The sequence below is a fragment of the Hyposmocoma kahamanoa genome, unplaced genomic scaffold, assembly GCF_003589595.1.
Source record: "Hyposmocoma kahamanoa isolate Upper Pololo Valley unplaced genomic scaffold, ASM358959v1 232, whole genome shotgun sequence".
Classification (NCBI taxonomy): domain Eukaryota; kingdom Metazoa; phylum Arthropoda; class Insecta; order Lepidoptera; family Cosmopterigidae; genus Hyposmocoma; species Hyposmocoma kahamanoa.
Genome location: NW_020653750.1, coordinates 3,034,986 through 3,062,850, shown reverse-complemented (window position 1 = coordinate 3,062,850; position 27,865 = coordinate 3,034,986). Strand labels below are relative to the sequence as shown.

Here is a 27,865-nt window from a genome sequence, read left to right as displayed (position 1 = left end):
TAACGAGAAACATTTTATTTCTGTGTATGTTTTTAGTTGCTGCAGGTGGCGTGCTATTTAGGTCTTGTTTTTTAGTGATTTGTAACGTATTGGAAAACCCTGACATCAACTAGAAAATCACCGTGAGATTATTCACAAAAAGAGGCCGCGTGGGCAACAGATCAGCCGTCATAGTGGTGCTGTCACCGATGATTATTTTTGATCGTATCGCGAATGTGCTGTCGGCGCGTTATTTTAGATTGCTTCGCTTTGGTAGATAATGGGCGCTACATTATTGACAGCACATGCCAGCAGCATTCAATGAAAGGCAGATTTAACATGCAACTATAGGATTTAGTCAAAACGGAGAGCTGCATTAAACTTCTTCCAAGAGTAACACTTAAAAGTTATTATTGATACAAAGATTGAACAAATACAGCTAACCTACGACAGAAAAGCCGTTTAAACCCAATTCACACATCCGTAACAAAAGCCGAGAAATTCGTAAAATCTGTTAGCTCAGTTGGCAGAGTGGTAGCCACGTTAATGCTACAGACGCTGGTTCGTATTGAAGGGTTTTTTTAAGGATTATCAATGACAAACTGGTGAAGTATATAACAAACTAGTACACAAAAAAGTAGATGAGTATCATAGTAGAAATAAAATACTGCACTTAAAAGTTAAATATATAATGCTGAGCGTTTAGACATTTACGTAGATAAACCAAGTAAGAATTATTTTAAGGGTACATACGCATTAGACGGTCAGATCGCGGCGCACAGTGAGCACAGTGGGTGGTAATTTTTGGACATAGGAATAACTTGTGGAGTATCGAGCAAATTTTTTTTATATGAGAGAATAACATTTCTCACAACTTTTATTCTTGTATAATTTCTGTTAAAGTTGATAGTGTCGGAGAAAAAAATAATATTTTTTTTGTATGGAGAAATATACATTTTATTTTTTATCTCAAAATATACGAAAATGTAATGTACGTGAGTTACTACTAACAGTACAGTTCCAATCATTTTCTATGTAGAAAAAAATAATCCGTCGGCATGTACTTGCGGCTTTGTAAGTAAAGGTGCGGCAAAATTGCTAACTCTTTTATGTACTTTTTTAACAAAATACATGAGCTTCGACTAAAGAAAAATAATATTTTTTTTTCTCCGAAACTATCACCTTTAACAGAAATTATACAAGAATAAAAAATGTTAGAAATCTTATTATCTATCATATAAAAATTAGCTCGATACTCCACAAGTTATTCCTATGTCCAAGAATTATCAATTTGTGCCCACTGTGCGGCGGCCAGGCCGCGACCACTGCAACTGAGGTCTAGCTATAGTTCATTTAAAAATCCGCACACATTTAACGGACGTTAAATGGGTGCGACGATTTATAAAATTAAGAACAATAGCTAGACCTGGCCGTCTAATGCGTATGGACACAAAGGCTCAATTCACATCGGCGCAGAGACGAAGCGTCATGTTTTTCGCCTATAGCATATTCATCTCCATTTTCCCACTATTAGGTACAAATTTTCGTTATGCGAATATGGAATCGCGCGTCGCCGTTTGGCTAAAGTCGAGCCGTTTTGCGTGTCTTCACGAGTCGTCATGCGAACGAAATGAAATGAACCCAAGTGCGATGTCCGTCGCTAACGGAGGAAACAAGACACATTGGCTACCCTTTTTCTTTACTTTACCAAGTTGATAAATCCGAGGTGGGTGTCGCGCGTTCTATATGTTAATTTTCAATGAGTTATAGGATATAGGATAAAATAAAACAAAAAGATTGACAGCATTTTCAATTTTTATTATATAGATACATATTCGCATATAAAAATTGTCTAGTGAAACTATCTAGGTAATTAAACCTAAGCAAATTCATACATATTTTTTTTGTTTATTGTGGTGGTTTGGACATATTTATAATCAATATACCTATCAATAAATATTGCAACACATTATACCAGTAATCGTTAAAATCTAAATGATGCTAAATAAATTAACAGATAGATATTTCAAAATTGTATAATACATAAGTGCAAAACCTTGAGAATAACAATTAAATAATTTGTCAACCATAGAAAATAATTATTTTAAAATAGGTACATTAGAACAATATATCTCTACACAACATTAATTTTTATATAGTTCAAAGTCTCAAAAATTGATTATATGCTTTCAATTCCAACGTTTAGACATATTTGGAGACACCCCGCATAATCATTGTATAGTCTGTTCCAATCCATTTTCAACAAAAAGTAAACAAACCTGTTTGGTTAAAATTCTAAAGCAATAATAATAATATTTATTTTATTCATATACACAGCGAAATTAAAAACAATGGGTATGTTACATAAAAAAAAACTTATTTCACTGATTGTATGTATGTGCTACTTATATAAAATGTTTTAACTACCGAATCCCAAACTAAGCAAAAGCTTGTATTTTGGGGTGAAATGTTCCTCCACACACTGGCTATCATTAGGTAAATACAGTACAACCAAGAGGTATAAAAAAAAAAGCAATCACTCAATAAATCGAATAAATAACACTGTCACGTATATTTCGAACTTTTCGACTTGATATGTCATCACTTTTTCGAAGAATATTCATTTGAATAGCATCGTAAAATCGTATTTGAAAAATGGTAGTTCTAAAGTGAGATAATTTTTCATCTATACTTCAATGACTTGTATGTGGTTGCATAGCGCTGTACGAAAAAAACATTCCATTCATTCAATTAAAGTTTTTGTAATAGATTGGTAAATCGAAAAGTTCAATCGCAATCGAATGAGTATCTAAGTGTAAAGATTTGAAGGAGGATTTAAAATTAAGATTTCGGAAATTTCAAATACGTTTTTATAGGTTATGTATTTTTGCTATTCATGTAAGGAAAACTGCTAGTATGTCTCAATTAAACAAATCGATACACAATTAAATTAATCGATTTTTAGTTTGAATTACAATTGACCATCACTAAACCGTCTATGGTCAGATCAGTGACTTCTTCGTTTACTTTTTGTTTAAAATGGAATGAAACGAAGTATATTTAAATTGTCTAAGTAAATATACAATAAAATCTATATCCCTGGATCAACACTCGCACATGCTTATATATTTTTATGTATCATATTATTACTTGCAGAGTATTAGAGATGGATGCAATTTTTTAATATCTTAAAAGAGGATTTAAAAAAATTAAAATTTTAATTGTGTATATTTTTTTTAATTTAAAAAAATGTTGCATAGGCAGTTTATTACGTTATTTTTCCCATCAGAAAACAAATTAGGTTTAGTTATGTGTGCTTAGAACGTTTACGCACAAAAGATGAACAGGATATATCAAGTTGTGGGTTTTAGATGACTTTTCGTTGAAAATTTTATAAAGTAATAACGTCAACGCCGATACTTAAATATTTGATGGCAAATTGGGCAGCATTTGTTATTACGCATTTGGTGATAAATGGATGAAATTCAAGCCTTGATTTTTAAAGTCAATGGGAAAGAAGACTTTGAACAAGTAACTATCCATTGGCAATGGTGGTCGTATTTGTTGATCGTTAAGAGCATTTTATTAAATTAAATTTCAATAGTCCATGCAATAAAATGCCAAATCAAATGTCAGAGGCTATCGAATCAGGCGTCACCGACTGGTCCGGTTTCTTGATATGGACATATTCTTGCTTCGATCAGTGAAAATTAAAAAAATATCGCTCAGGAATAAATATTCTCAAAAATCAAGACCCGATTATTTTTCCTTTTTGATTTTGGAAAGCTGCCTAGACGGTTTTTGAGTACATTAAATAGAGAACGGTGAACGTATTTGGAGTCTATCGTCGTCGGACCATTCATCTACCTGTGGACAAAGAAAACAAACATTTGTTACATGCATTTGCATCTAGAACGGCTTGATAGAGAAAATAAAAGTGTAATTATATTTACTGGTCATAACATTACAATCAGGGATCAACATGCACGTAGCTCCTACAGATGCTATATGGCACTGTAGATTAAACTACTGGCAGCGGTGATCTTCTATACGTAAAACTGAATAAATTTTCAATTCATGATACTGCAGTAACAAATTCGCTTTAGTGACAGGAAGTCCTACTTTAGCTAAGGCCTTTCTATTTTTTTTTTTACTTATAAATACATTTTGTATTATGATACCTTTTCTTTGTTGTAGTACCTTCCTCTTTAGATTTTTTTTCTGCCTCGCGTTTCTTAGCGGCCTCTTCCCGTTGTTGGCGGATGACGGCGAGTCGCGCTAAGTCGGCACGTGCCTGCTCGGTTTTGCCTTCTGCGTGCAACTTTTGATACGCCGCTGCTGCGCGCTGCCGCTCTATCTCTTCACGTTCACGTCTGAAATACATTTTATAGTAGCAGTAGAGCTCCTTGCGAACGAGTTCGTCCAGGTAAGTACTGCCACCTTACCAATTTCCAAGCAGCCATGTCAATGCCAACGTTTCACTGTGTTCCGGTTTTGAAGGGTAATAAGGGTGCTACTGAAATTACAGGCACATGGGACTTGTCAACTTATGTCGCAGGGTGACGGGCGCAGTGGCAGTGCTCAAATTTTTGCGATTTAATGCTCTGAGTGACAATGTAACAGTTCTGGACAGCTTATCATCAGGCGCACGACTTGATCGTCCCGTTACTTGGTATTATAAAAAAAAATCAACAGAAAAATCTCATCGGCTTCCTGCTGCGAAAACATGAATAGCTTTTTATTCTAAGAAATTAATTTTATTCTTTATGGAATTTTATTGCCTTTGCCAATACAGCGCGGTGAAAGAGATCGAAATAAGAAGATTGTTTTAAATTGTAGTGAGGGCTACTGCGCTCAGAAGCCTTCTATTAATTGTCCATTAATCTATTGACCTTTTGAGAGGTAGGCTGAAATGGTTATAAGCGATCGGAGTACGTGGTGCTATTTTTGCTACTTGCGAGATGAGATCATAATAATATAACTTCTTTATTTTGTTCATAATCATATAACTTCTTTAACAAAACATTGTTATTAGTTAAAAAATACGTTATTAGGTATTTAATGACTTAGATGTTAGAGTATGAAGGTTATATTTGCATGTTTGCACAATTTTATTAGAGTTTTGAATACACAATTCGTAAATAAAATAAATTTAAAATTGGACATTTTGTCATATTAAGACAAAACAAAACGTACATTGTAGTCTTAATATCTTATCGAAGTTGTCGTTGTAGTCGAAACCTGTTAAAGCATTTGTCAATGTCTAACATTGTAACAATATAATTAAGTATATAAAAAAATCTACTTCTATGTATATTAAAAAGTTAAGAAAATTTGAAAAGTAGAAAGGAACAGAGGTACAGACAGGCAAATAAAAAAGAAACAGCTTGACGAGTTGTAGCTGCTTGTACTGCCACACTGAGCACTCGGTTCTGGAGGCTAGCGGGATCCGAAGCACTCTGCACCGCTGGTCGACCGTGGAAAGTTGAGGGCCCAAGTAGCGGGAAAGTCACCCGTGAAAGCACGGACATATATCTAGATAGACGCCGCAAGTACAGCAATTTGTATGAAAAACCGAGTGTGTCACATTTTATGTATCCACCATGACGTCACAAGAACTATTTAGTGATGGGAAAACTCCGTCCGCGCGAAATCGACTGACTGAACAGAATACATGTATTCTATTCAATTAATCGATTCAAGTATTCGTTGATTACAAGTAGTCGTGAAATATTAATACAGTAGAAATATTAATACAGAAAAATACCAAAACAACATAATTATGTCCTTTATTAAAAATTATTGTTAAAAAACGTTGATTACTTAATAATTTCAACTTTAATTTTTAATCAACTTCAAATATTAAAATTATTGTCCTTGAAATAATATAAGCTTATTATATAACTGTCTTTTCGTAATAGAAGATCTTATCGATTGACTTAAATAATGAAAACCCACGTCAATATATGAATTTGCAACTGCCTTAATTAAATTTACTAGATGGTTTTCCGTCGGTGATTGATCAAATTGGTGCATGGCAAGACATCTGAAAATGTTACTGCTGACAAAATGTCTAAAATCTTACTAAAGTAACTTAAGGTTTAATTAATGTCGGCCTCGTGTAAAATTTTTGTGATTTGATCATGATTTCTCGGATTTCTAACTCTGCTACTCTGCATATTTGGATAGCATCTTTGGTGGGATAAACTAGACTACCTTCGTCCTTGTTCTGAAGCGTAGAAGCGCCAACTAAGTGTTTTTCGATCGATTGCTTGAACGGAATACGCGTAAACACGTGTATTCCATTCAATTAATCGATTCTAAATAGAATAATTATGTTCAAGTATTTGTTGATTACAAGTAGTACAATATTACTATTTATATAGTAGAAAAATACTAGAATAAGATAGATTAGTCCTTTATTTATTTCAATCATCTTGAAAGCGATAAACAGCAGCTGCTGTTCCTCACCGAGACGTAGATCAGTTGTCCGACTGACACGGCGTACCTCAGATACCCCAGGTATACTCTGGAGCACAGGTTTCTACCTTGTGCCGGAGTCTGTGTGTACGTTCGTGATGACATCTGTGTCAAGCGTCTCAAGAACCTTGAGGTACCGAGTTTTCTGTTTTGTGGCATCTGGTAGATACAGGAAATACACAAATAGTGTACTGCTGTGTTTACCGATCGCACAGTGGAGATCAGGAGACAACCAAGCTGTTCCAATATCTGAGTGAGACGTCTGATCAGATTCTGCATAGTAGCGCAATTAGTTATTCCGGGGGACATTAATGCACACCATCAAGAATGGTTGCTCCCATACCAGATGACCGATCACGCTGGGAGAGAGACGTGTAAGGTTTGGTTAACTAACTAAGCCTATCTCAGCTTGTCAGTGGCGCCAATAGGATACCAGATGTTGAATCTCTTATTGGCTAATTGCTTGGACCTTCTGCTGACAACTGATCCGGATCGATACTCTGTGGTTGTGGATGCCTGGGTACTTTCGACCATTGTCTGGTGAAAACCGTATCCGTATACTCTCCACCCGATCAGGGCCTTAGTGGTATGAGACGGGTGTGGCGACACAGGTTAGCAGATTGGGTGAAATGCGCCATTTCTTTGCGTCATATCCTTGGCAGGCTTGCTTTACTTCAGGAGACTCGTCGAGCTGTGCTGATGCTGTAGTCGAGGTCTTGCGTTTGGATATGTAGTATTACTCCGATGTACCCAATCCGTCAATGATTTAACGTTCACTGCAATCGTTCTGAAGCACAAAAGCACTCCGCGTACCATGGGCAAATGCTCGACTGCGCAAAGCTCCGAGTACTCGGAATCTGATGAAAGCTTTTAATATAGGCGCCAAGAAGTGTTGTGAGTTTAATATAGCCGCAAAAGCGTGTTACGTAGGGCCAAGTTCAAACATGTGCACCGCGTAGGGGCCAAGCTTGCCCCTTATAACTAGCAGGTAGTAAATCCCTTTGGTCCCTGGCCAAAGCGGTTCAAAGTAACTTTTGTCACCCATCTTTGCCTCCTCTGCTGAGACCGGATGGCACGCTGGCCCATAATGCAGAAGAGAAGGTGAATTTCTATGTCACACTCTTTTGTTAAATCTGAACTTCGTCAGATACATTGAATCTATGGCCAAAAAAGCAGCCAGGAAGCTTGGCATCCTTTCCAGGGTGAGGCGTTACTTCACACCGGGACAGCTGCTTCAGCTGTATCAAGCACAAGTCCGGTCGTGTATGGAGTACTGCTGTCACCTTTAGGATGGCTCTGCTACATACCAACTGGCCACCTTGGTTTCAATTGACAAGCGTGTCAAGAGGCTTATAGGTGACTCGGAATTAGTAGAGGCGAATCTGCATAGTCTTGAACACCACCATAAAGTTGCCAACTTATCGATATTTTATAGGATATATCACGGAGAGTGTGCGATGGAATTACACGATTTAATTTCCGCCTTCCCCTTTACATCATTGGGGGACAAGGCGTAGGCTTCGTTTCTGCCCCTATGTTGTGGATATTCCAAAGAAAAAAAAAAAAAAAAAAAAAAAGGAAGCATTACGCTTCCACATTTATATAGCGAACGGCTATGGAGTGGAGTTCCCTGCCTACAGACTTGTTCCCTGAACGTTATAATTTGGACCTTTTCAAGGCGAGTGTGAATAGGCATTATTTGGGTGTGCATGCTCCATCGTCGACCTCATCGTCATTTTCCATCAGGTGAGATGGAGGGCAAATGCACACTTACATTTCAATAAAGAACTGCAGTTAAAATAAACTACACGAAAACAGTAAGTTTCGCCCTACTGTCGGACCCCTTTTTTTCCTTTTTTTGTAAAATAATTACTAATTAATTAATGTATGCTAGTTTCATCGTCTATACTTTTTTTTATTAAAAGAATCACAATTTATGGAATCCAAATAAGCGATCATAAGTTTTTCTACATAAGAACGGATTTTTTAAATTGGTTTCCTTTAGCATATAAAATCCATTTGTATATAATAATAATAATAATAATAACGAACACACTCAACATAGCCCCGCACTAGGGAAACCCTGAGTCGCGGGTGCCATGGACACACACAGACAACCACAAATTACACCCAAATTCACGAGAGAAATAGATGTAGGGCATACAAATATTTCTCCCGGCCCGGGAATCGAACCTGGGACCTCTGCGTGGCAGTCCGGCATGGTAACCGTTCGGCCACTAAGGCAGTTAAGAAATAAAAATATAAAAAAATAATTCGGCCCACGCACAGTATTTCGTCTAGTACAAGCTAGCGGGACAAAATTCATGACGTAATTTCCAGAAATTAGTGTTAACGACTTGTAAACAACCCTTCAAAGGTACCGAATTCCAAGAACTAATTAGGTCATACCTCATTACGTTACTTTATCGGGTGTCAAAGGTAAGTGATTTGGGAGTTCGATTTGCATTTATAAATCAGTTGCATTTTTAGCACACTTGTGACATCTCTTAATATTGGTAGCAAAGTGAAACGTGTTTTTTGTGATGGAATATTCTGTTGACGGTATGTAATAGGGGTTAAAGTATGAAATTGCCGATTTGTACTGAAAATCTAAATTGTTTATTTTTTAAATTTTTAACAAATTTATTTAATCAAAATAGTTGCCATTATTATCTATACATTGCTGCCATCTAATGGGAAGGTTATTAATGCCTTTGCGATAGAACTCCGACGATCTAGACTGCACAAACTGTGTGAAAGCATTTTGTACTGCCTCCTGGGAAGAAAACTTCTTGTCACGTAGATAATTGTCCAAATCACGAAAAAAATGGTAGTCCGTTGGAGCAAGGTCTGGTGAATACGGAGGATGACGAATGGTTTCTAACTGCAGTTCCTGAAGGGTCAAAATGGTTACTTGTGCTGTGTGAGGTCTCGCGTTGTCGTGGAGCAATAATGGTGAAGATCGATTCATGAGTCGGGGCTGTTTTACTGCTAGTTTTGTCAACATGGTTCGGAGTTCGGCACAATAGACATCTGCCGTTATTGCTTGACCAGATCGGAGAAAACTATAGTGAATAACACCATGCTGAGACCACCAAACAGTTACCATTACCTTTTTATTGGTAAGTTTTGCTTTAGGACACTGTTGTGGCATTTGACCTGGGGTCAGCCATTGCATTTTTCTTTTCCGGTTATCATAAAGAATCCACTTTTCATCACATGTTACAATTCGATCCAATATTCCTTCATTTCTGTACCGGTTCAACAAGGAAACACAAGTTTCAACACGCGTTTCTTTCTGCAGATCAGTCAAATCATGAGGCACCCATTTTTCGTATTTTTTTATTTTATTGATTTGACGCAAGTGATTCAATATTGTGGGTAAGGTAACGTTAAACCATGCCGCTAATTCCTGGGTAGTTTGACTAGGATCGGCTTCCACTATCTCTCTTAATTCATCGTTATTCACCTGTGTGGGCGGTCTTCCTCGTGTCTCGTTCTTTAAGTCGAAATTTCCATCACGAAAGCGTTTAAACCAAAATCGCACGGATATTGCGGGCTGTTTCTGCCGCGTTAGTTCCGCGTCGGAACTCGTATTCAAAAATCACTCGAATTTTCGCAGTATCCATCTTTCTTGTCTAAATTGAATAACAAAAACAATTGAAAGTCGATATTCAAATGTTTCAAATTTAAAAAAAAAAAATCACAGAAACCATTTGAAAAAAGTTTCATTCGAAAACCTCAAACCATGAAGATTCTATGAAAATTCAAAGAACCTATTGCAATAAAACGGCAATTTCATACTTTAACCCCTAATATATTATTATCACGTATTTTTTTCAAAAAAATCATGTATATTTTTGGTGCAATATGAGTTTGAATATCTTTAAAAAAATCCTGCATATTTCTCCTTAATTGTTAACTTGAAAGGACTGCAACTTTTTTTATTTCAATATATAAATCTAGATACTTCTGTATATTATATATACAACTTTCAGGCATAGATTCATATATATTTCAGAGCCCGAAAAGCCCCGCAAGTAAATTATTGTCCTTTTTTCAGAACGTGTCATTACTGTGACGAAATTGGAATTTTTCGAAGAATGGCTGAGACATGAGAAAAATTCAAGAAACAGTCGTATTTTGATTATATATGTGAGAAACATAATATCAATAATGCTTCTGACGAATAACTGAAAACCCTGAAGATGAAAATCTCAAGTCTTTCCGCGATACTAAATGAAAAGTGGACTTCATGTAAATCTAATAAAGAAGTGTTTTTAACCAAACATAAAAATTGGTTCGAGGCTTCGGGAATAGTAATGAATGTACAATATACACACCAGTCGCAGCCTTCAACATCATCAGGACTTGGGTCTGTAGGCAGACCCAAAAAATCCTTTGACGACTCATCGCTCCACGAAGAGACCAAGAGTAGAAGATCTTTTAGAAATTCGGCTATACTATAGCCGCGGAATTAGCTACTAGGAAGGAAGGGCACCGAAGTTTTGCTAAACAAATTAAAGAATTCGGTGAAAGTCCAAAAAAGAATAAGTGTTCTGAACAAAGTAGGCAGTTTACTCCGGACGAAGCGTTAGCTTATTACGTAGACTTCAAATCTACTTGTCGCGCAAACTAGGAAGTGGTCAATGAAGGCGGGACATCAAGTGTATCTATCATTCTACAGTTTAGGTAAATCCAAAGCTTTTGTTGTCCTTCTGACGAATACATTACTGTGACTGAATCTCGAGCTGAAATTAAACTTCAGGCAATTTTGAATAAAATGGCTGAACGATTAGTTGAAGCTCAATGTGAAGTTATTAGAAGTGTGTTACCTCGTTCAACGTATACGTTTTGTAAGCAAATGGGATTGTGATGGGAGTTCGGGGCATAGTACTTATAAGCAGAGGTTTGAGAACACCAGCGCTACAGAGTAATTTCTGTTTGTATAATCATTTGTCCCCTTGAGACTTCATGACGGAGAAACTGTGATCTGGCAAAATCCACGACCTTCTTCAACCTTATATTGCCATCCTATCAGGTTTATTTTTGCTAAGGAGATAAATGAGTTTACGAAAGAAGAAACTACTGAAATTTTACATGAAATAAGTCAGCTTCTTCCAACATTATGTAACGTTGATGGATCTCAAATCTTTCTTACACACGACTTATTGTTGACGATTTAACGAACACACGTTCAACACAAAAGTGTTATATTTGCGGTGCTAATCCGACTACTATGAACGACGAGTCGAGGAACTATCCCAGCAACAAAGAGCGCTATGAATTTGGTTTATTTACTTTTCATGCATGGATCCGCACTTTTGAATGTATGCTTCACATTAGCTATCGTTTAGAAATAAAAAAGTGGCAAGTTAGAGGAGACAACGATAAAGCTGTAGTAAAGCACCGCTCACAAGAGATCCAAAAAATGTTTAAAGATCGTATCGGTCTTATAGTGGATAAACAAAACCTGGTTATAGCAACTCGAATGATGGAAACACAGCACGTAGATTTTTTTCTAATGCTAAATTGAGTAGCGAAATAACAGGATTGGACGTAAGTCTTACTAAAATGTTTCATGTACTTTTAAGAACTTTGTCATCGGGATAAGACGTAAATTGTTTAGAATTCGAAAAGTTTTGCGTTGAAACAAAAAAATTATACCTTGATCTGTATTCGTGGTACATCATGCCCGTTACTGTGCATAATATTCTTGTACACAGTACGGAAGTAATTAAATCTTGTCTTCTTCCTATTGGTCAGCTTTCCGAAGAAGTCCAGGAGGCAAGAAATAAAGATTGCCGTAGATTCCGTGAGCGACACACTAGGAAGCGGTCACGTATTGCCACGAATACAGATCTTTTGAGAATGCTCCTAATTACGTCCGATCCTGTAATCAACACATTTAGAGAGTTACCGAGACAGAAGATTACTGCTTTGCCAGCGGAGGTTCTGCAATTATACCATCTTCCTTACCATCCGTTATCATCAGTTCGCGAAATTGATGAGGAATCATCTGAAGATGAGCATTAGATGTTTTGTAATGTATTTACATTTAGATTACATAAATTAGGTGTTGTTTATTATTGTAATTAATTACTATATCTAGTTTTAATATGTAGTTGTAGAGTATTTTACTATAGGTGTTTTAGTTACATAATGCACGTTTATTATTATACATGTCAATTTTGTTACTTACTATTGAAATATAATTTTTGTTGTTATTGTATTGTTCGTTGATTTAATTTAATTGTATAAATATAAAAATTGTAAATAAATACCTACCGAACACGTCATTGGTAACGTGTAATAAACATTTATAATTTTTAAATTTATTTTTAATTTTTCTATGTCCCAATACTTTTATACAATAAAAGAATAATACACTCGTGCCTTACAGGCATGTGAAGAAGGCAAAGGCACCTAATTACAGAGCTATCACCCACATTTCACCGCGTAATTGGTGACCTTACGTGTCAGGTGTTGAGGCCATCACCGTTGTAGGGTCTACACACATTACAGTACACAGGTTTCCACTTTTTTTTAGCTTAACATAGCATAATATACATAAACAATTAAAATAACCCAAAAAATAATTTTGTCCCGCTAGCTTGTACTAGACGAGACACTGTGCAACGGAGCGAATTTCTTACTCAATGTAATTGGGAATCTATATATCTAAATTTGTATTTTTTTTAGAAGTACATTCATATATGGCAGCTCTGCTTGGCCGTAAAAAGTAGCTTAATTGTTTTTTGTACTCTTTCAAAACAAATTGTAGTACAGTTTTCTTCTATATATTGTAAGTAATTTTAATTAACTATAATTTACCTACCCTTACTCAAACGGTTTAGTTCTATGTAGTCTACGCACTATGTTCATGTCATGTTGAAGTCTATATTCGAGAGCTTCGGCATACGAAATGAAAGTAAGATTTTGTAACATAACTATAGATTATTTTTTTCAAATTTAAATTGGACTGAGGTACTCTTTTCCGAACAAAAAAAAATCATCAAAATCGGTTCACAAATGCCATCGAGCAATCGCGTAACATAAACACACAAAAATAATAAAGTAATTAATGTATTTACTAACATAGTTTATAGCCCTGTTACTAATTATATATGGATTCCGGTCCGAAATAAATGCTTATTATTATTATTATTTTTATTATTAAAAAAATACAGTCAAATTATAAATATAAATAACGCACACACTCAACATAGCCCCGCACTAGGGAAACCCTGTGTCGCGGGTGCCATGGACACACATATAGACAACCACAAATTACACCCAAACTCACGAGAGAAATAAATGTAGGCCATACAAACATTTCTCCCGGCCCGGGAATCGAACCTGGGACCTCTGCGTGGCAGTCCGGCATGGTAACCGTTCGGCCACGGAGGCAGTTGAGAATTGAGAACCTCCTCCTTTTTTGAAGTCGGTTAAACATTATAAACGGCTTAAAGAACATTATAATAAAGAACTGGATACGAACCAATACGTACTTTACACAATTCAGGATAAAAATTTACTTTATATTGACGTTTTATAAGAAAACAATACGATTTGTTTTTGGTATCTAACGACTTTTTGGCATAGCGCCATCTGTGAGAATTCTATAAAAGTATTTGTTCATCCAGTTAGGTACCTTTACAGCTATCAGCCCTGGCTAGAGATGTCGCTTTTTTATAATAATAATAACGCATACAATCAACACAGCCCCGCACTAGGGAAACCCTGTGTCGCGGGTGCCATAGACACATACATAGACAACCACAAACTACACCCAAGCCCACGAAAGAAATAAATGTAGGCCTTACAAATATTTCTCCCGGCCCGGGAATCAAACCTGACCTCTGCGTGGCAGTTCGGCATGGTAACCGTTTGGCCACGAAGGGAAGTTACATAATTGTAAAAAAAATTTTGTATTGAATGTCAGGATGTTTCACCACCATGATATTCAATTATTTTGTATGCTCCACTAGTTTGTTATAATTATTAATACGAAAATCGAACACTGAAAAATAATTCCTTCGATCCAACAACAAGCAGAGAGAACTTCGTGAGGTCAGCTGGTTTGTTCCGTGACTTAGTTGGCATAGCGTCTGGCACGGTTTGCTAGGAGACGTCGGTTCGAATTCGGCCAGATCGAAAAATTTTTAGGAAGGAACACACTGAGCGCGGGCACGTGCACCCGTACCGCGTCCATATAAATACACGGATTTAGACCCGCCGCGGTCCCGATCCGACCCGCACCCGCTTTCTGCCTGTTTCACGCTTTAATCATGAGATTCCGCGGCGGTGACTCAACGGAAAGAAATTCGAAACATGTCGAGCAAAAATTCGACTTAAATACGAGAGTTATCCGTTACTTTTCTTAATATGTCTGAGCCTCACGATGGTTTTCTATTCATATTAAAAAAACAATACGAATATGATATTAGCAAAATGCTTGTGTTTACTAGGAATTTTTAAAACAAATTGAAAAACCTTGAAATACAAATTGAGTAACTGACGTGCGATCAATACAAATAAACCTGCCATGATAGTGGTAAATTAAAACAGCTTCAAATATGTTTACTCCAACAGCAACAAATCAAAACCCGTTAAATTCAAGCGAAAGTAGTCGTGTTTAGAAAATTTCAGAAACAACTAACTGGTCAGGCTCAAAAAGAATTCACACAAACAACACTTTCTCACAAAACCGTGCAAAAGTTAAAAGAGACCAACGTGTTTTTTTTTTCTTTGTTGCGCTTATGACGATCGTGTAACGTAAAGCGTCTGTCTTAAGGGGATCTACACATGCGCGCGTGTCGCACGTGCACGCCATGCGCCTCGAACGGCAATGGACGTGTCAACCTAAACGTGTGCACGCACATGTTGCGGGCAGAATACGCGCAATTCGCGCGCATGCGTCTTTAAGCTACCATCAGCGAACGCGTCCATACAATGGTTGTGCTCATTCATGTAACCACGAATATGTGCACGCCGTGAATATTATAACTTGCAAGCGAACCATTCGTGTACATGTCTAAATGTGTCCATACTACAGCCTTGGCCAAAAGTATTGAGCACCCATGATAACTTACAGTTTTTTGGGAAATATGAAAATGGAATAATTTGAAACAATTTTATTTATTCAATAAAAATCAATATTTTGTAGGTCCACCCTTTGCGTTAATTACGGCAGAAATTCTTTTTGGTAGAGAGCGGACAAGATGTTTACAGTCTTCAGGAAGTATAGCGTTCCATTCTCGGCGCAGACGGCGTTTTAGTTCTTCCATTGTGTTTATTGAGTGGCGCCTGACGTTGCGCTTTACTAAACCCCATAAATGTTCTGTGGGGTTTAGGTCCGGAGACTGGGCAGGCCATTCTAGAAGCTCAATGCTCTTTTCTCGAAACCATGTCATAGTGTAGGCAGATTTATGACACGGCGCGGTATACTGCTGGAATTTAACGCCATCCATATTTGTATCGCCAAAAAGGGTTGAAAATGAGGGCGGCAAGTCAGATTCCTGGACGTTAACGTACGTGAAGAGTTCATGCGGCCCTCACACACGAACATTTCGCCAACTCTTGAATCAGTCATGCAGCCCCTGACCATTATGCTGCCTCCGCCGTGTTGTACGGTTGGTAGTACATAGGTTGGACTACAATTCGTCGCCTACCCGGCGGCGCACAAAAGTCACACCAGGTGTACCAAAAATATGAAATTTAAAAAAAAATAGAGACTTCGGAAAAGTAAAATATTTTTGTCATTGAATTTTATTTTCAAATCATATTGTTTAATATCTTTAGAACGTGAAATTACCTAACTCACCTCAAAGGTTGACTCGTCTGACCACACGATATTTGACCAATCTTCTTAAGTGAAACTTTGATATTTTAAGGCCCATTCATACCTAGCCTTCTTGTTGTTTTGTGAGAGCCATGGTTTCTTCCTGGCTTTACAGCCTTTCAGGCCAACTTCCTGAAGCCTTCTTCGAGTAGTGCGACCAGAAATTGATCTCTTAATTTCAACTGAGAAATCAGTAGCGAGGTCTGAAGAAGATTTTTTTCGATTTTTTAACGACTCTCTCATTAACTTTCGGTCCTCACGATCTGTGGTGATGCGATTGCGCCCTGTTGTGTCCGTTCCTATGAGATCCAGTAGTGGCGAATCGCTCTATAGCATATTGCACAGATCGGCACGAACATTTCACAGTTTTAGAAATCTCTACCTGTGATTTCCGTTGCTCATGAAGAAGCTGTATTTGCACACGTTGTTCTAAACTAAGTTTGTTTCTTTTAGGCATATTGCAACAATATCACTAAATATAACTGAACAAAACACCAAAAGCGCACCAGATCACTGGATGTGTACGTAACGAGCGATAGTAGTGAACTGAGAAATAAATACAAAAATGGTAAAATGACAAATTTTAAGACAAAGTAATGTGTTAATGACAAAGTAAGCCCGTCGTGGCCTAGCGGTATAAGGATTGCTTTGCAAGTTGAGGTAAGCATGGTTCAAGTCTCATTAAAAATAAAATATTTAGCTATGACTATATAATACTGTCATTATTTTTTGTTTTTAACCTCTGGATAGTTGTACGGAATGTCTAAGTCTTGTTCATACAGAACAATAATTTCTAATTTGAATAATTCCGTTAAGTGCGGCATATTAAAACAAGAAAGAGAACTTTGAAAGTCACTAAAACTGAATAGATAAATGGGAACGAAACGTGGAACAATGCGTAATCACAGAAGCCATGATCGTATGCAAACTGCAGAACGTGTTCGTGATTTGTTAACCTATCTTTTCTTTATTATCTTTTCTTACCCACCCTACGCTTTATTAATAATATCTACCCACCCACCTTAGGCAATTTCTAGTGAGTCAATATTGTGATTTGTCTATGTTAAAATTAAAAAGTGAAACAATGCTGTTCAAAATATAACAAAATAGTACTCGTGGAATCGACCCACAGGTATTGTAAAGTCGAGTCGATACAATAAGCCGCTCGACCTATTTACTTGATGTTAAATGACGAAATTTTGTATTGGTTTAAAAAATATATTGATCAGCTTCAAGCAACACTACACTGTATTGTTAAGTTGAGATTGTTTTAATTTTTTGTTTGTTCAATACGCAAGATGGCTGTCACAACCAAAAGGTCGGTGTTAGGGGCATGTTAGGGGGTCAGATATCTCATGTATATGACTAGCACATATTTAAGACTCTTCGCAGTTTTCGGCTTTGTCGGCCGTTCCGTCCCACCCTGTGTACATATTTGTAATGTTGTGTTGTTATATTTCTTGTTTTGAGCTACTTTTTGTAACTTTCATTAATAAATTAAATTCTTACCTTGATAATTGAGGTTTTTCTCCCTCTCCTAAGTTATCCAAGTTGTTTAGTTTCTTGTTTTTCTTGACTACGCGGTTAGGATTCTCTACCTCAATTAGACCAGATACACCCTTTGCTTTCACTGGTCTCTGGAAAATCAGTACAAAATTTCATAAATTGTCTGATGTAAATTCTAGACGATTAACAAACTCAAAAACATATTCATAGTGATTTTTTTTTTTCAACATAAAATCTGCAGTACCGGCCTAACTCGAAACAACGAAAGATGCACTTATTGAAGGGATACAAGAACAGACTAACTATTCTGTTCAAATGTGCATCCTTGAAGGTCGCCGTTGGATTGCCGATGAAATTTTTCTATACCGTTTGATTTCGGGGCAAATTGATTACCCTGAACTTTTATTACTTCTGTTTTCTACTCCTCGTCACAACGCCAACGGCTAAGTAATTACCATCCTTTTAATACTAAACAATTCAGAACTAATGTTGGCTCCAATGCTATTTTCAACCGAATTTGCCGTGAGTACAATAAATTACATAAAACATAGGTCATCTGATTCGGATCTGTTTTCGTTTTAATTAAATTGATTAATTTAAAACTTTATTGTACATATGATTGCTCAGACTAACAAGACTGTAACTTTAGAATTTAGTTTAAACACATTTACATTATTTGTTTACAATCATATCCATTTGTTTGTATATAATATAAGTATAACACAGTAAATGCTTCTGTTTCTGCTATTATGCTATTATGTACAACATGCTGTATTTGCCTATTATTGGGTTTACACTGAAGTAATTTCTGCAGTGTTATTTTATGTCTATATTTACGAGTAATAGTGTATCTCTATTGGCGAATCTAATAAATAAATAAATAACGGTCTTGGTAATTGTGATATGTTGTTTTTATGTTTAATATGATTGTATTACCCCATCGTCATCAGAATCACTGTCTTCGCTACCAGACCCAGATTTTTCTTCTTCTGACTCTTCTTCAGTGGAGGCTTCTCCATGGTCCTTTCTCCACCTGGAAATTACCATCATGACTGTTATACTTCCAGTAGTATATATTTACACAACAAAGAAAACAAAATATATGAGGCATTATGGCCGTGCTGCCACTCGCTTGTTTGTTTTGTATGATAAAGTATATTGTATGTTACAAAGCTTCATTTGAAATGTATAGTTATAATTGACATTTAACCAAGAACTACTAGAGAGAATTGCAATCCAGAGTAAATGTACATAGACAGCGTAACAATTTTTGTGTATGGAGTTATCTTCGGAGTTGGTACCAGCAATACCAACAGCAGTAGAAATTGCAATATAATTTTGTCTCCATTTCCAATAAATCCTTGAACCATAAACAAAACCGTGCTATAGTTTTAATATATTTGGGAATAAATCTTGTGATACTTTTGTTCCCTTCCATAGACATTATATGTGGCTGATTGTATTCAACTGATTTATCTTTGTAATATCCTTATAAGCTGCTCAGGCTACCCAGATGCTTATCGTCAACCAAAGATCTTGGCAATATATTTGTATGTTGTGACTTATATTTCTTATGTGTTAGTATTAAATGTTACATAGTTAGCATTTCAGGCTAATCATGAATTTCCAGAGCTCTTGCAAACCAAGGGTGATTATACTATGGTTTTTAGTACACCATTTTGGACATGCTGGCAGAGCCCCACACCTACAATGTGTGGGGCCAAATCAGTTTGAAAACTGTTTTATACATCAATAACTTATACTCAACTAGCCTAGCAATTGCCTTAACTAAAAAAAAAATAAACAACCCGACCTCACTGACTTATTATGTTACTTATTGTTAAAGATAGAGATAAAACATATTTTCTAAAAATTCCCACTTTTGGATACAAATTCATCTATGTTCCAATGCGTGGGGCCAAATCAGTTTGAAAACTGATTTATACATCAATAACTTGTACTCAACTAGCCTAGCAATTGCCTCAACTAAAAAAAAATAAATAACCCAACCTCACTGATTTATTATGTTACTTATTGTTAAAGATAGAGATAAAACATATTTTCTAAAAATTCCCACTTTTGGATACAAATTCATCTATGTTTGCTTAAGACTCACTTTGTGGGTATATATTAATTTTGTAGGTATATTGTAAAATTTTATACCAAAAATTACCAATAATTTTAAACTTCTTCATGCATGAATATCAATGTTTAACATTATTGACTGTCCAAAAAACTTACGATGACTTGTGGACAGGACAGGTAGTTTAACATTATTTCTACATTTGTTTATCATAATATCTTAGAATAATAATGCATAGAAACCTAGTACGCACACGTTAAGTGAGGCAAATTGTAGGGACCCAAATAGGCTGACACAAGCGGGCGAGCCATCAGTGCTCAAGGTCAACTTGCACTTCAAACAGCTTAAGAATTTTACATAAAATACGTATAGTACAAATACATCAGATAAACATAAAATAGATACTAACATCACAATCCACAAGGAAGTTATGCATTTCAACTTGTATTTTTATGTAAATATTCATTCGAACGAAATTAATTTTGTTGTAACAAGATATGAAACTGTTGCACAGTAACGGATTCTTTTCTCCCCACTTTGCTATTCAGTTCCAAAACAATTATATTACGTAATTTTTTGAGAATAGGCAATATTGCTACAATTGCAGAATTTTTTTAGTATTTGCCTTAATTAGTTTCATGTGAAAGTCATTATTCTTGCTCATCATACAGGACTCATTTAAAAAAATTGTCTTGCCTAGACTCAAAAGTTCTTAGTTAAACTTATTTCAGTGAACTAACAATGACTAAAAAGGTCATTGTCAGTTCTCCATAGCTGTGTATAAATAACTTTGAGGTTCAGGTTCTTTATTATTATCATTTACTTTTCATGTGTTTATCCACAGATAATATCAGGCTATTTATATATCCAAATTTTCTTGAAATAAAGTCAACTTCGCTAGCCGCACTTAAACTCGCTTTTAGATTTTTGTTCATATATGAATTAAATCAAAATTGGGTAATAATTATTAACTAAATGATGAGTTAAGCAAGAGACAATTTCCCTACTTTTGATGGAAATGTTATTCCATGGTATCATTATTTGTAAGTATATTTGTGTGCGTACCGACGAGCGTGAATACAAGTTGCTTACACCTATATGAAATTGATTTTTGCCTCACTTCTGACAGTTCATTTGATATGAAACTATCATTCTAAGCATAATATAAAATAATCCCCACAGTTAAAAGTAATACAACATATTATTCTCTGCAGAATTTCTTATTATTTCTAGGCATCCTTGGCAATATTACTATTCACACACCAAGAAACCAGCTTTCTTTACAAATGAATAACCAGAAACACTGGGATGTTTTACCACTGCCTACTATAATTTGTTAAAAAGATACCCATGACAAGTCATAAGGTAATATTGCATCAAAATAGACAAATGTACCGAGATTTGTATTGTCCTAAATAGAATGCACAAATTAAGTGCACTATTGAATATAAGAACTACACAATAAATTCTAAAACCACAGAAATATGGTTGCTGTTCTATTGTATCTGACTGTATCCAATTAATGAAAGCATACGGAATCCACGTGAAACAGTAGCCGGTTTATCAAATTATTTAGAAGTATGCCATAAAACGTTCACATTGTACCAAAACAAGCACGATATTAAAAGAAGTCCTCGTGGGTAATATTTACTTGCTCTTCTGTTCCTCTAGCTTCCTTTGCTCCTCCAACTCCTCGGGGCTGGTAAATTTGCGATTGCGTCCCTTGTGGTTTGTAAATTTACCTAAAAACAACCAAAGGTTATGTGAAAACAAAGAAGCACATTTTTGAATAACATTGGACGACATTGAGGTGTGACTATACAAAAATTTACATACTTACCTCGTGGCATCTTTAGGTTTATTGAATTTTATCACTTTTCCAGTCACTGACGATGTTAAATAACAGTAGATTTGCGTCGGAGGATAATTAAAAAATTAAAATCGGACGAATTTAGCGTTGACGTCTGCCTGATTTGAAACGGAAGTGCATTGCATTGTGAGGTGTTTTTTAATGACCAATAATAATTGTCCGTGTAATAATTATTAATGATAAAAATGACTAACTTGTATAATAACTTAAAAAATTATAGAAAATTGTTTCAAAAAGCATTATTTTCTCATAGAAAATTCGAATTTCTGTTAAATTAAATATACATTTCAAAAAATCTTGTTAAACGTGTTGCAAGCGATTACTGGCGAGTAGAATTATTTAACTCGAGTTACTCCTACATCGAGTCAACCCGAGCTACTTTTATATGAACTCGAACTACATTGACTTACAATTATATGGACGTCGGGTCCGCGCTAAAAAGTGTCCGCACTTGTAAGGCGCTAAAATCGTATACAGAGCGCGACACTCCGCTTTAGTCTTCATTTGTTCTACTGACAGCGCGATACTGCGATGACATTACAATTTAAATTTCGAATAGGTTGACTTGGGACATTTTTTTCGTGGTTTTTGTATTAGACCCGTCGTCCATTTATTTGTAAGTCAATGTCGAACTAGCTCGGATCGGTACCCGATACGTCGCGTATCGAGTACCGAATATCGGGTAGATCGAGCTGACTACTTCATTCATACAGTGCATAGGCTACCGTTCTCACTCGGTCGGTTCGCTTGATTTTGATTGCCTTTCCCGGTTTCCGAGTCGAGGCGCATAGAAGCGTTTCACAATTAGCCGATCGGAAATTTTTGCCATTTCAAATCGGAACAATAGTTGATTTAACTCACAAATTAGAAATATATAATAGGAATCAGGTTCATCTTCTCACTCGGAAACCCATCTGTTTTCTAAAACTTGGATGGACTACCCGATCGGTTCGATTCCGATTTGAATGAAAATTAGCATTGGCCAATCGAGCCAAACTCTGTGAATAGTCGGTTCGAGTTCATATGAATACGCCGCACAACGCTCTCGCTACTTGCGACTCGTGATTGCTCTGTCAGACACCAAGTCGAGTCAGCAATTACGTTAATTTGAGTAATTCGAGTTGAAAAAATTACAATCGTCCTATCGCTAATGTGTACTGTAAAATACCTCCGTTAGTGTTGCCGCTTAATCAACTTAAATCCTACCAATATCTTTCGTCACTCATGAAGTAGAAATATACAAAATTATGATGATTTAAGGGTCGTATTCCAGAACTCTACTCAATGTTCAAGTCAGGACTTGAGTATGATTTCAAGCACTGGAAATACAACCATAATGGCAAGGACTTGAGTATGATTTCTAGTGCTCACTGCAATACTCAAGTCCTGACTTGTGTATTGAGTAGAGTTATGGAATGCCACCCTACGATTGCCTCTGCAATTTTTGGTAGTGCATCGTGGTGGGTGCTTAGAGGATGGAAAAATTGGTTTCCGTAGGCTAAGGGTGGGTGGATTTCTTTTGACGTCATAGAGTGTCAACTTGTCATTGTCAAATTATTGGCAATTATGGCGCCAAAATGGCGCCAAATATTTGAAAGTTTGTCTTAGAGGATGGAAAAAAATAGTCTAAGAAGTTTATACTGTCGAAATTCACCGGTCAATTTTTGAGTATTAAAAACGCGTGTGTACCTCAACTTGACATTGGCGAAATCATCGATTACGACGATGGGGCCTTAACATTTAAAAGAAGAAGAACGTAAGTGAAGCAGAAGTAGACTATGTTTTTTCTTCAACTTGGACATTGGCGTGGTTCGCCATAATTTTTATATTACTTTGACAAAACTATCGTACATAGTCATTATTAACCCTGACATTGGCAGAATCATGGTCGGAAATCGATGGAAGCTTTATAAAAAAAGTGGTATTGGAAGTAGTGTAAATACAAAAATCCGACTAACCTTCGTTATTTAATATTTAGGTATACAATTATTGCTGGACTTTACATTTATATAGATTACAATACAAGGTGTAGAAAATGATACTTAAGTCTCTGTAATAATAAACCTAATACCTGCTTCTTGTAAAAAGTCAAATATATTTTGATTTATTTTTAATACACTGTCAATTATTAGAATAAACAATTTTTTAACGACCATTTTACGATTTTTTTATTACATTGTGTATTTAACCTATGTTTATCTCATACTGTTTCTAATTTATTTATTTTTTATTTTATAATATGCTTTAGCCAATAAACAGTTAAAGGCATTTTTCACTTTATTTAAAAATAGCTTACCAACAGATTGAAAGGTATAAGAAGAAGGCTGCAATGTTCATTAGTCGTTAAGAAAAAGAAACCCTGTTTTCCATCTGGCCCTTGTCTGACTAGTTCAGTTATTTTTTTATTCTAGTATCCGGTGGTCATTTTTGATCCAGTCGTGTCACCCAAGTTCCCAACTCTCAGGGTCATAAATAAATCTACAAATGAACGACTTTTGTACCTGAGTTCAGGATGACCCTAGTTTTTTAAGTCGCGGTAATTTAAAAATTACTTTATCTAGCTGCGGTTATGGTAATTTAGTTTATTTACTTAGATCTACAAATGATGTACCTTGCTTAAGTTGCTCCTATTTGTATATTTCTTTGACTGATCTAGTCTGCATTTTTTTTATATATAGTTTTTAAATAAAGACTGAAAGATTCGAGTAGTGAGTAGATACCTATTTATATAGGTACTGTACCTAGGAGACTTGAACAATTACAATAGAAAGAAAAGTCACAATTTATCAGAAAGAATTTAGTGTTAGCCGACACTCCAATTATTTGGTCTCAAACTAGGAAATCCTTGTGCTACTATGTACCCCAATGAGATCTAATTTAGAAAATTTTATTTCTCAGATTGGTCCTATCAGGAATCGAATTCAGGACCTCTTCCCTATCTTTGTTTTTCCGAAGAAAAGAAAAATAGTGTATTTTGGTAACCTTATGACAAAATGATAACAATTTAATTTTAAATAACCTTAAGATAAAATACAAAATAAATGAATTACATTTAAAACGTTTCCAAAATGGCCTCTGGGTGGAGACTTTTTGTAAGGAGATACCCTGTTACGTTGGTTTTCCGTGAAGATGAATAAATGGCAAAGATGATGTCGCTTTGCCCAAGTAAAAATTAAAACAAAGAGAAAATATTAAATAAACTTATAAAGGCGTGATCAAAACTATCTCCTTTTAAAATCTAGCAACAACATGTCATACGTGGAGTACCTATTCAATAATTTCCGCTATAAGTTTTCCTTTCCCTGTAAAACACGAATAATAACTCTCATATATTTTTTTATAAATAATACTATTGAAATTTAAAATAAGTGTTTCAGTCTTACTGAGTTTATTATTGGTAAATCTTGTTGACAAAATATTTCATTGAAGATAAAATAATATTTTTTTATTAACTTATTCGAACAAAGCATAATACCATGATTTTCTTATATGAATGTTAGTAACTCATGCGGTATTTTCAAAACTGGAGATATTCTCAAAACAGAGATTACTTATACGACAATATTATATAAGATAATAAGGTATGGCGATGGTAAACTGATAAAAAGTATTCAAAAGATAATAAGCAAGGCGTTTAACCGCAGTGCAAGTGGCGAATGAAAAATATGTCAAATGAATTGACATGGGTTCTTTCTGTTTTTGTCTTAGAGGATGGAAAAGTTTTTGTCCACAAAAAAATTATTTTCCCTTTAGGTAAGATACTGACGGATTTATCTGCGTGTAATAATAAGTTACAATTTCAATTCTACTTCTCACTTACGCTTGCACATCGATGCGGTTGTATCATCACTGTATGCGTTCACTTAAATTTGTTTTCACTTCTCATGCTCTTAAAGTTCGTATTTATGCTGGGTGTACGCTGCATAAAGTAGAATTTTTAGCTCAAGTGCATACAGTAAAATCTTCGTTTAAGACCAAGGCAATTAGGCGCCAACGGTCAAGCACACTAGAATCACAGAATAACCTATTATATGTTCTTTAATCTGTGCTAGAACTTTGTGAAATAAAGTTTTATTTTTATTTTTATAATCCGTGTTGTATTACAAAATTAATAAAAGCAGGCAATAAAAAATATTAATAAGTTATAAGAAATGGAAGTGCATAAAAAGTAAAAACTTCTAAAACATAACTGAATATTATGTGTGTAGAAAAAAATTACATTGGCGGGAAGAATATTTGCAATTGCTATTTAATTTCAATCAAAGTGAAAAGGTGAGTGTATATCGTTCATAAAACCCTCGATTTACCGATCCACACTCGCATGCGACTCTGATAAAATGGCACGTTTTATGCACTTGTTGTATTGTACAACTACTATTTTGTACTATTTTTTAAACAATCAAATCAAAATGTTCAATTTTGTTTTCGGTCCCTAAAAACGGTACCTACCTATAAAGCAATAATTATTCTGACATAATAACACAGGCTACTCGAAACGTGGACAATTTTGGCACATCAAATATTTTTTCATTGCAAAGCAATTACGTTCAACCGAAGCCTTGCATATTGATATGATATGATAGGTAATAAGATATAATGTGGACGTTTACTTGAGATGATTCATGTATGGGTTAATCATACTCTACCTAGATAACTATATAATGAGTGTGACATTCCTACTAAGTGTAGGTATATATTTTGTATTAATACAACACATATTATATACATGTACGTACACACACACACACACACACATATATATATATATATATATATTTATGGTATATTTTTCAAATTGTAATCTTTATCTAAAATTTCAGCAAGTAATATTCTGCTACTTATTTTTTTTATGGTACCAAGTTACGCTACGAACAAGTCGTGCGCGTGGTAGTACCCAATGTTGGGCAAAAATTAATTTTTCAGGTAATTAAAGATTGACAATTAATTAATTGTCAATTGCGAAATAGCAATTAACAATTGTTTCATTGTTAATTGTGAGAACAGCAATTAACAATTAATCAATTGTTAATTGCTATTTCGCAATTGACAATTAATCATTATTTTTTTTTTATTGCGACTCGGCAAAATGACTGCACCGCGCCTGATGGATAGTGCGAATACAGTCCAGAGATGAGAGTAACGGATGGAAAACACAAATATCTTCACTCCGTCACTATCATTTTGCCGGTCTGGCTAAATGCTTCTTCATACTACGTTTGAAGGACCCGATGTTATAGAGGGGAGGGAATACATGCGCCGGGAGTCGGTTCCACAATTTGATGGTTCGGCATAAAAACGAATTGCCAAACTTTTTAGTGCGGGACGGTATTGAACTGACCGTCCAACTGTGGCAACGCAGTCCGGCACGGGTGGTCCGTTGATGGAAAGGAGAGGAACGGATAAGGTTGAATAACTCTTCAGAGCACTCACCGTGGTACAGGCGATAGAATACGCTAAGAGACGCTATATCTCTGCGAAGCTGTAACGACTCCGCATGCTCAGTTACATGAGGATCGTTGACAACACGGAAGGCGTAGCGCTGCAGTCCATCTAGGGCATCGAGCAAGTACTTGGCAGAGCCGTCCCAAAGGTGCGAACAGTACTCCATGCTGCTTCGGACCTGAGCTTTATACAACAGGTATCGCAGCTCTGGAGTAAAAAATCGGTGCACCTTGTTCAGGATGCCAAGCTTGCGCGACGCGGTACAGATGACGCTCTCGATATAATCTTTGTTGCTCATGTCCTTCTGGATGCTCATTCCCAGTAGGCTGAGCTTGTCCTGCAGCGTCAGCATTGTACCCTGAAGATAGGGAAGTGGAAGGAATGGGGATTTTTTGGAGCTGAACGCGCATACCTGGGTTTTCTTGGCGTTGAACTCAACCAAGTTTCGGGAGCCCCACGACGATATATGTTCCAAAACATGGTTGAGCTCAGCGACAAGTTTTTCCCGGTTTCTCTCAGGGTCCTCCCGGCTGCTTGACGATTGCTTATAATAGCAATCGTGCACCGTGCATATCAATGACTTGTTGCCTCTAGGCAACATTCATTGCTATGCAGAAGGAACAGCGTGGGTGACAGCACGGAGCCCTGTGGCACCCCAGCA

General features: G+C 36.0%; 1 protein-coding gene across 1 annotated transcript; it reads right to left on the bottom strand.

Moving 5' to 3' along the window:
- Nucleotides 1–1,872: 1,872 nt before the first annotated feature.
- Nucleotides 1,873–22,108, bottom strand: LOC113228423 (28 kDa heat- and acid-stable phosphoprotein-like). Its single transcript, XM_026461722.1, has 7 exons — nucleotides 22,086–22,108; nucleotides 21,733–21,860; nucleotides 21,544–21,634; nucleotides 18,746–18,842; nucleotides 17,813–17,940; nucleotides 4,161–4,352; nucleotides 1,873–3,846 (listed from the first exon to the last, which is right to left on the bottom strand). The coding sequence occupies exons 2-7, from the start codon at nucleotides 21,740–21,742 to the stop codon at nucleotides 3,843–3,845; spliced, it is 522 nt and encodes a 173-aa protein (XP_026317507.1). The 5' UTR covers nucleotides 21,743–21,860; nucleotides 22,086–22,108; the 3' UTR covers nucleotides 1,873–3,842.
- Between the last annotated feature and the right edge of the window lie 5,757 nt (nucleotides 22,109–27,865).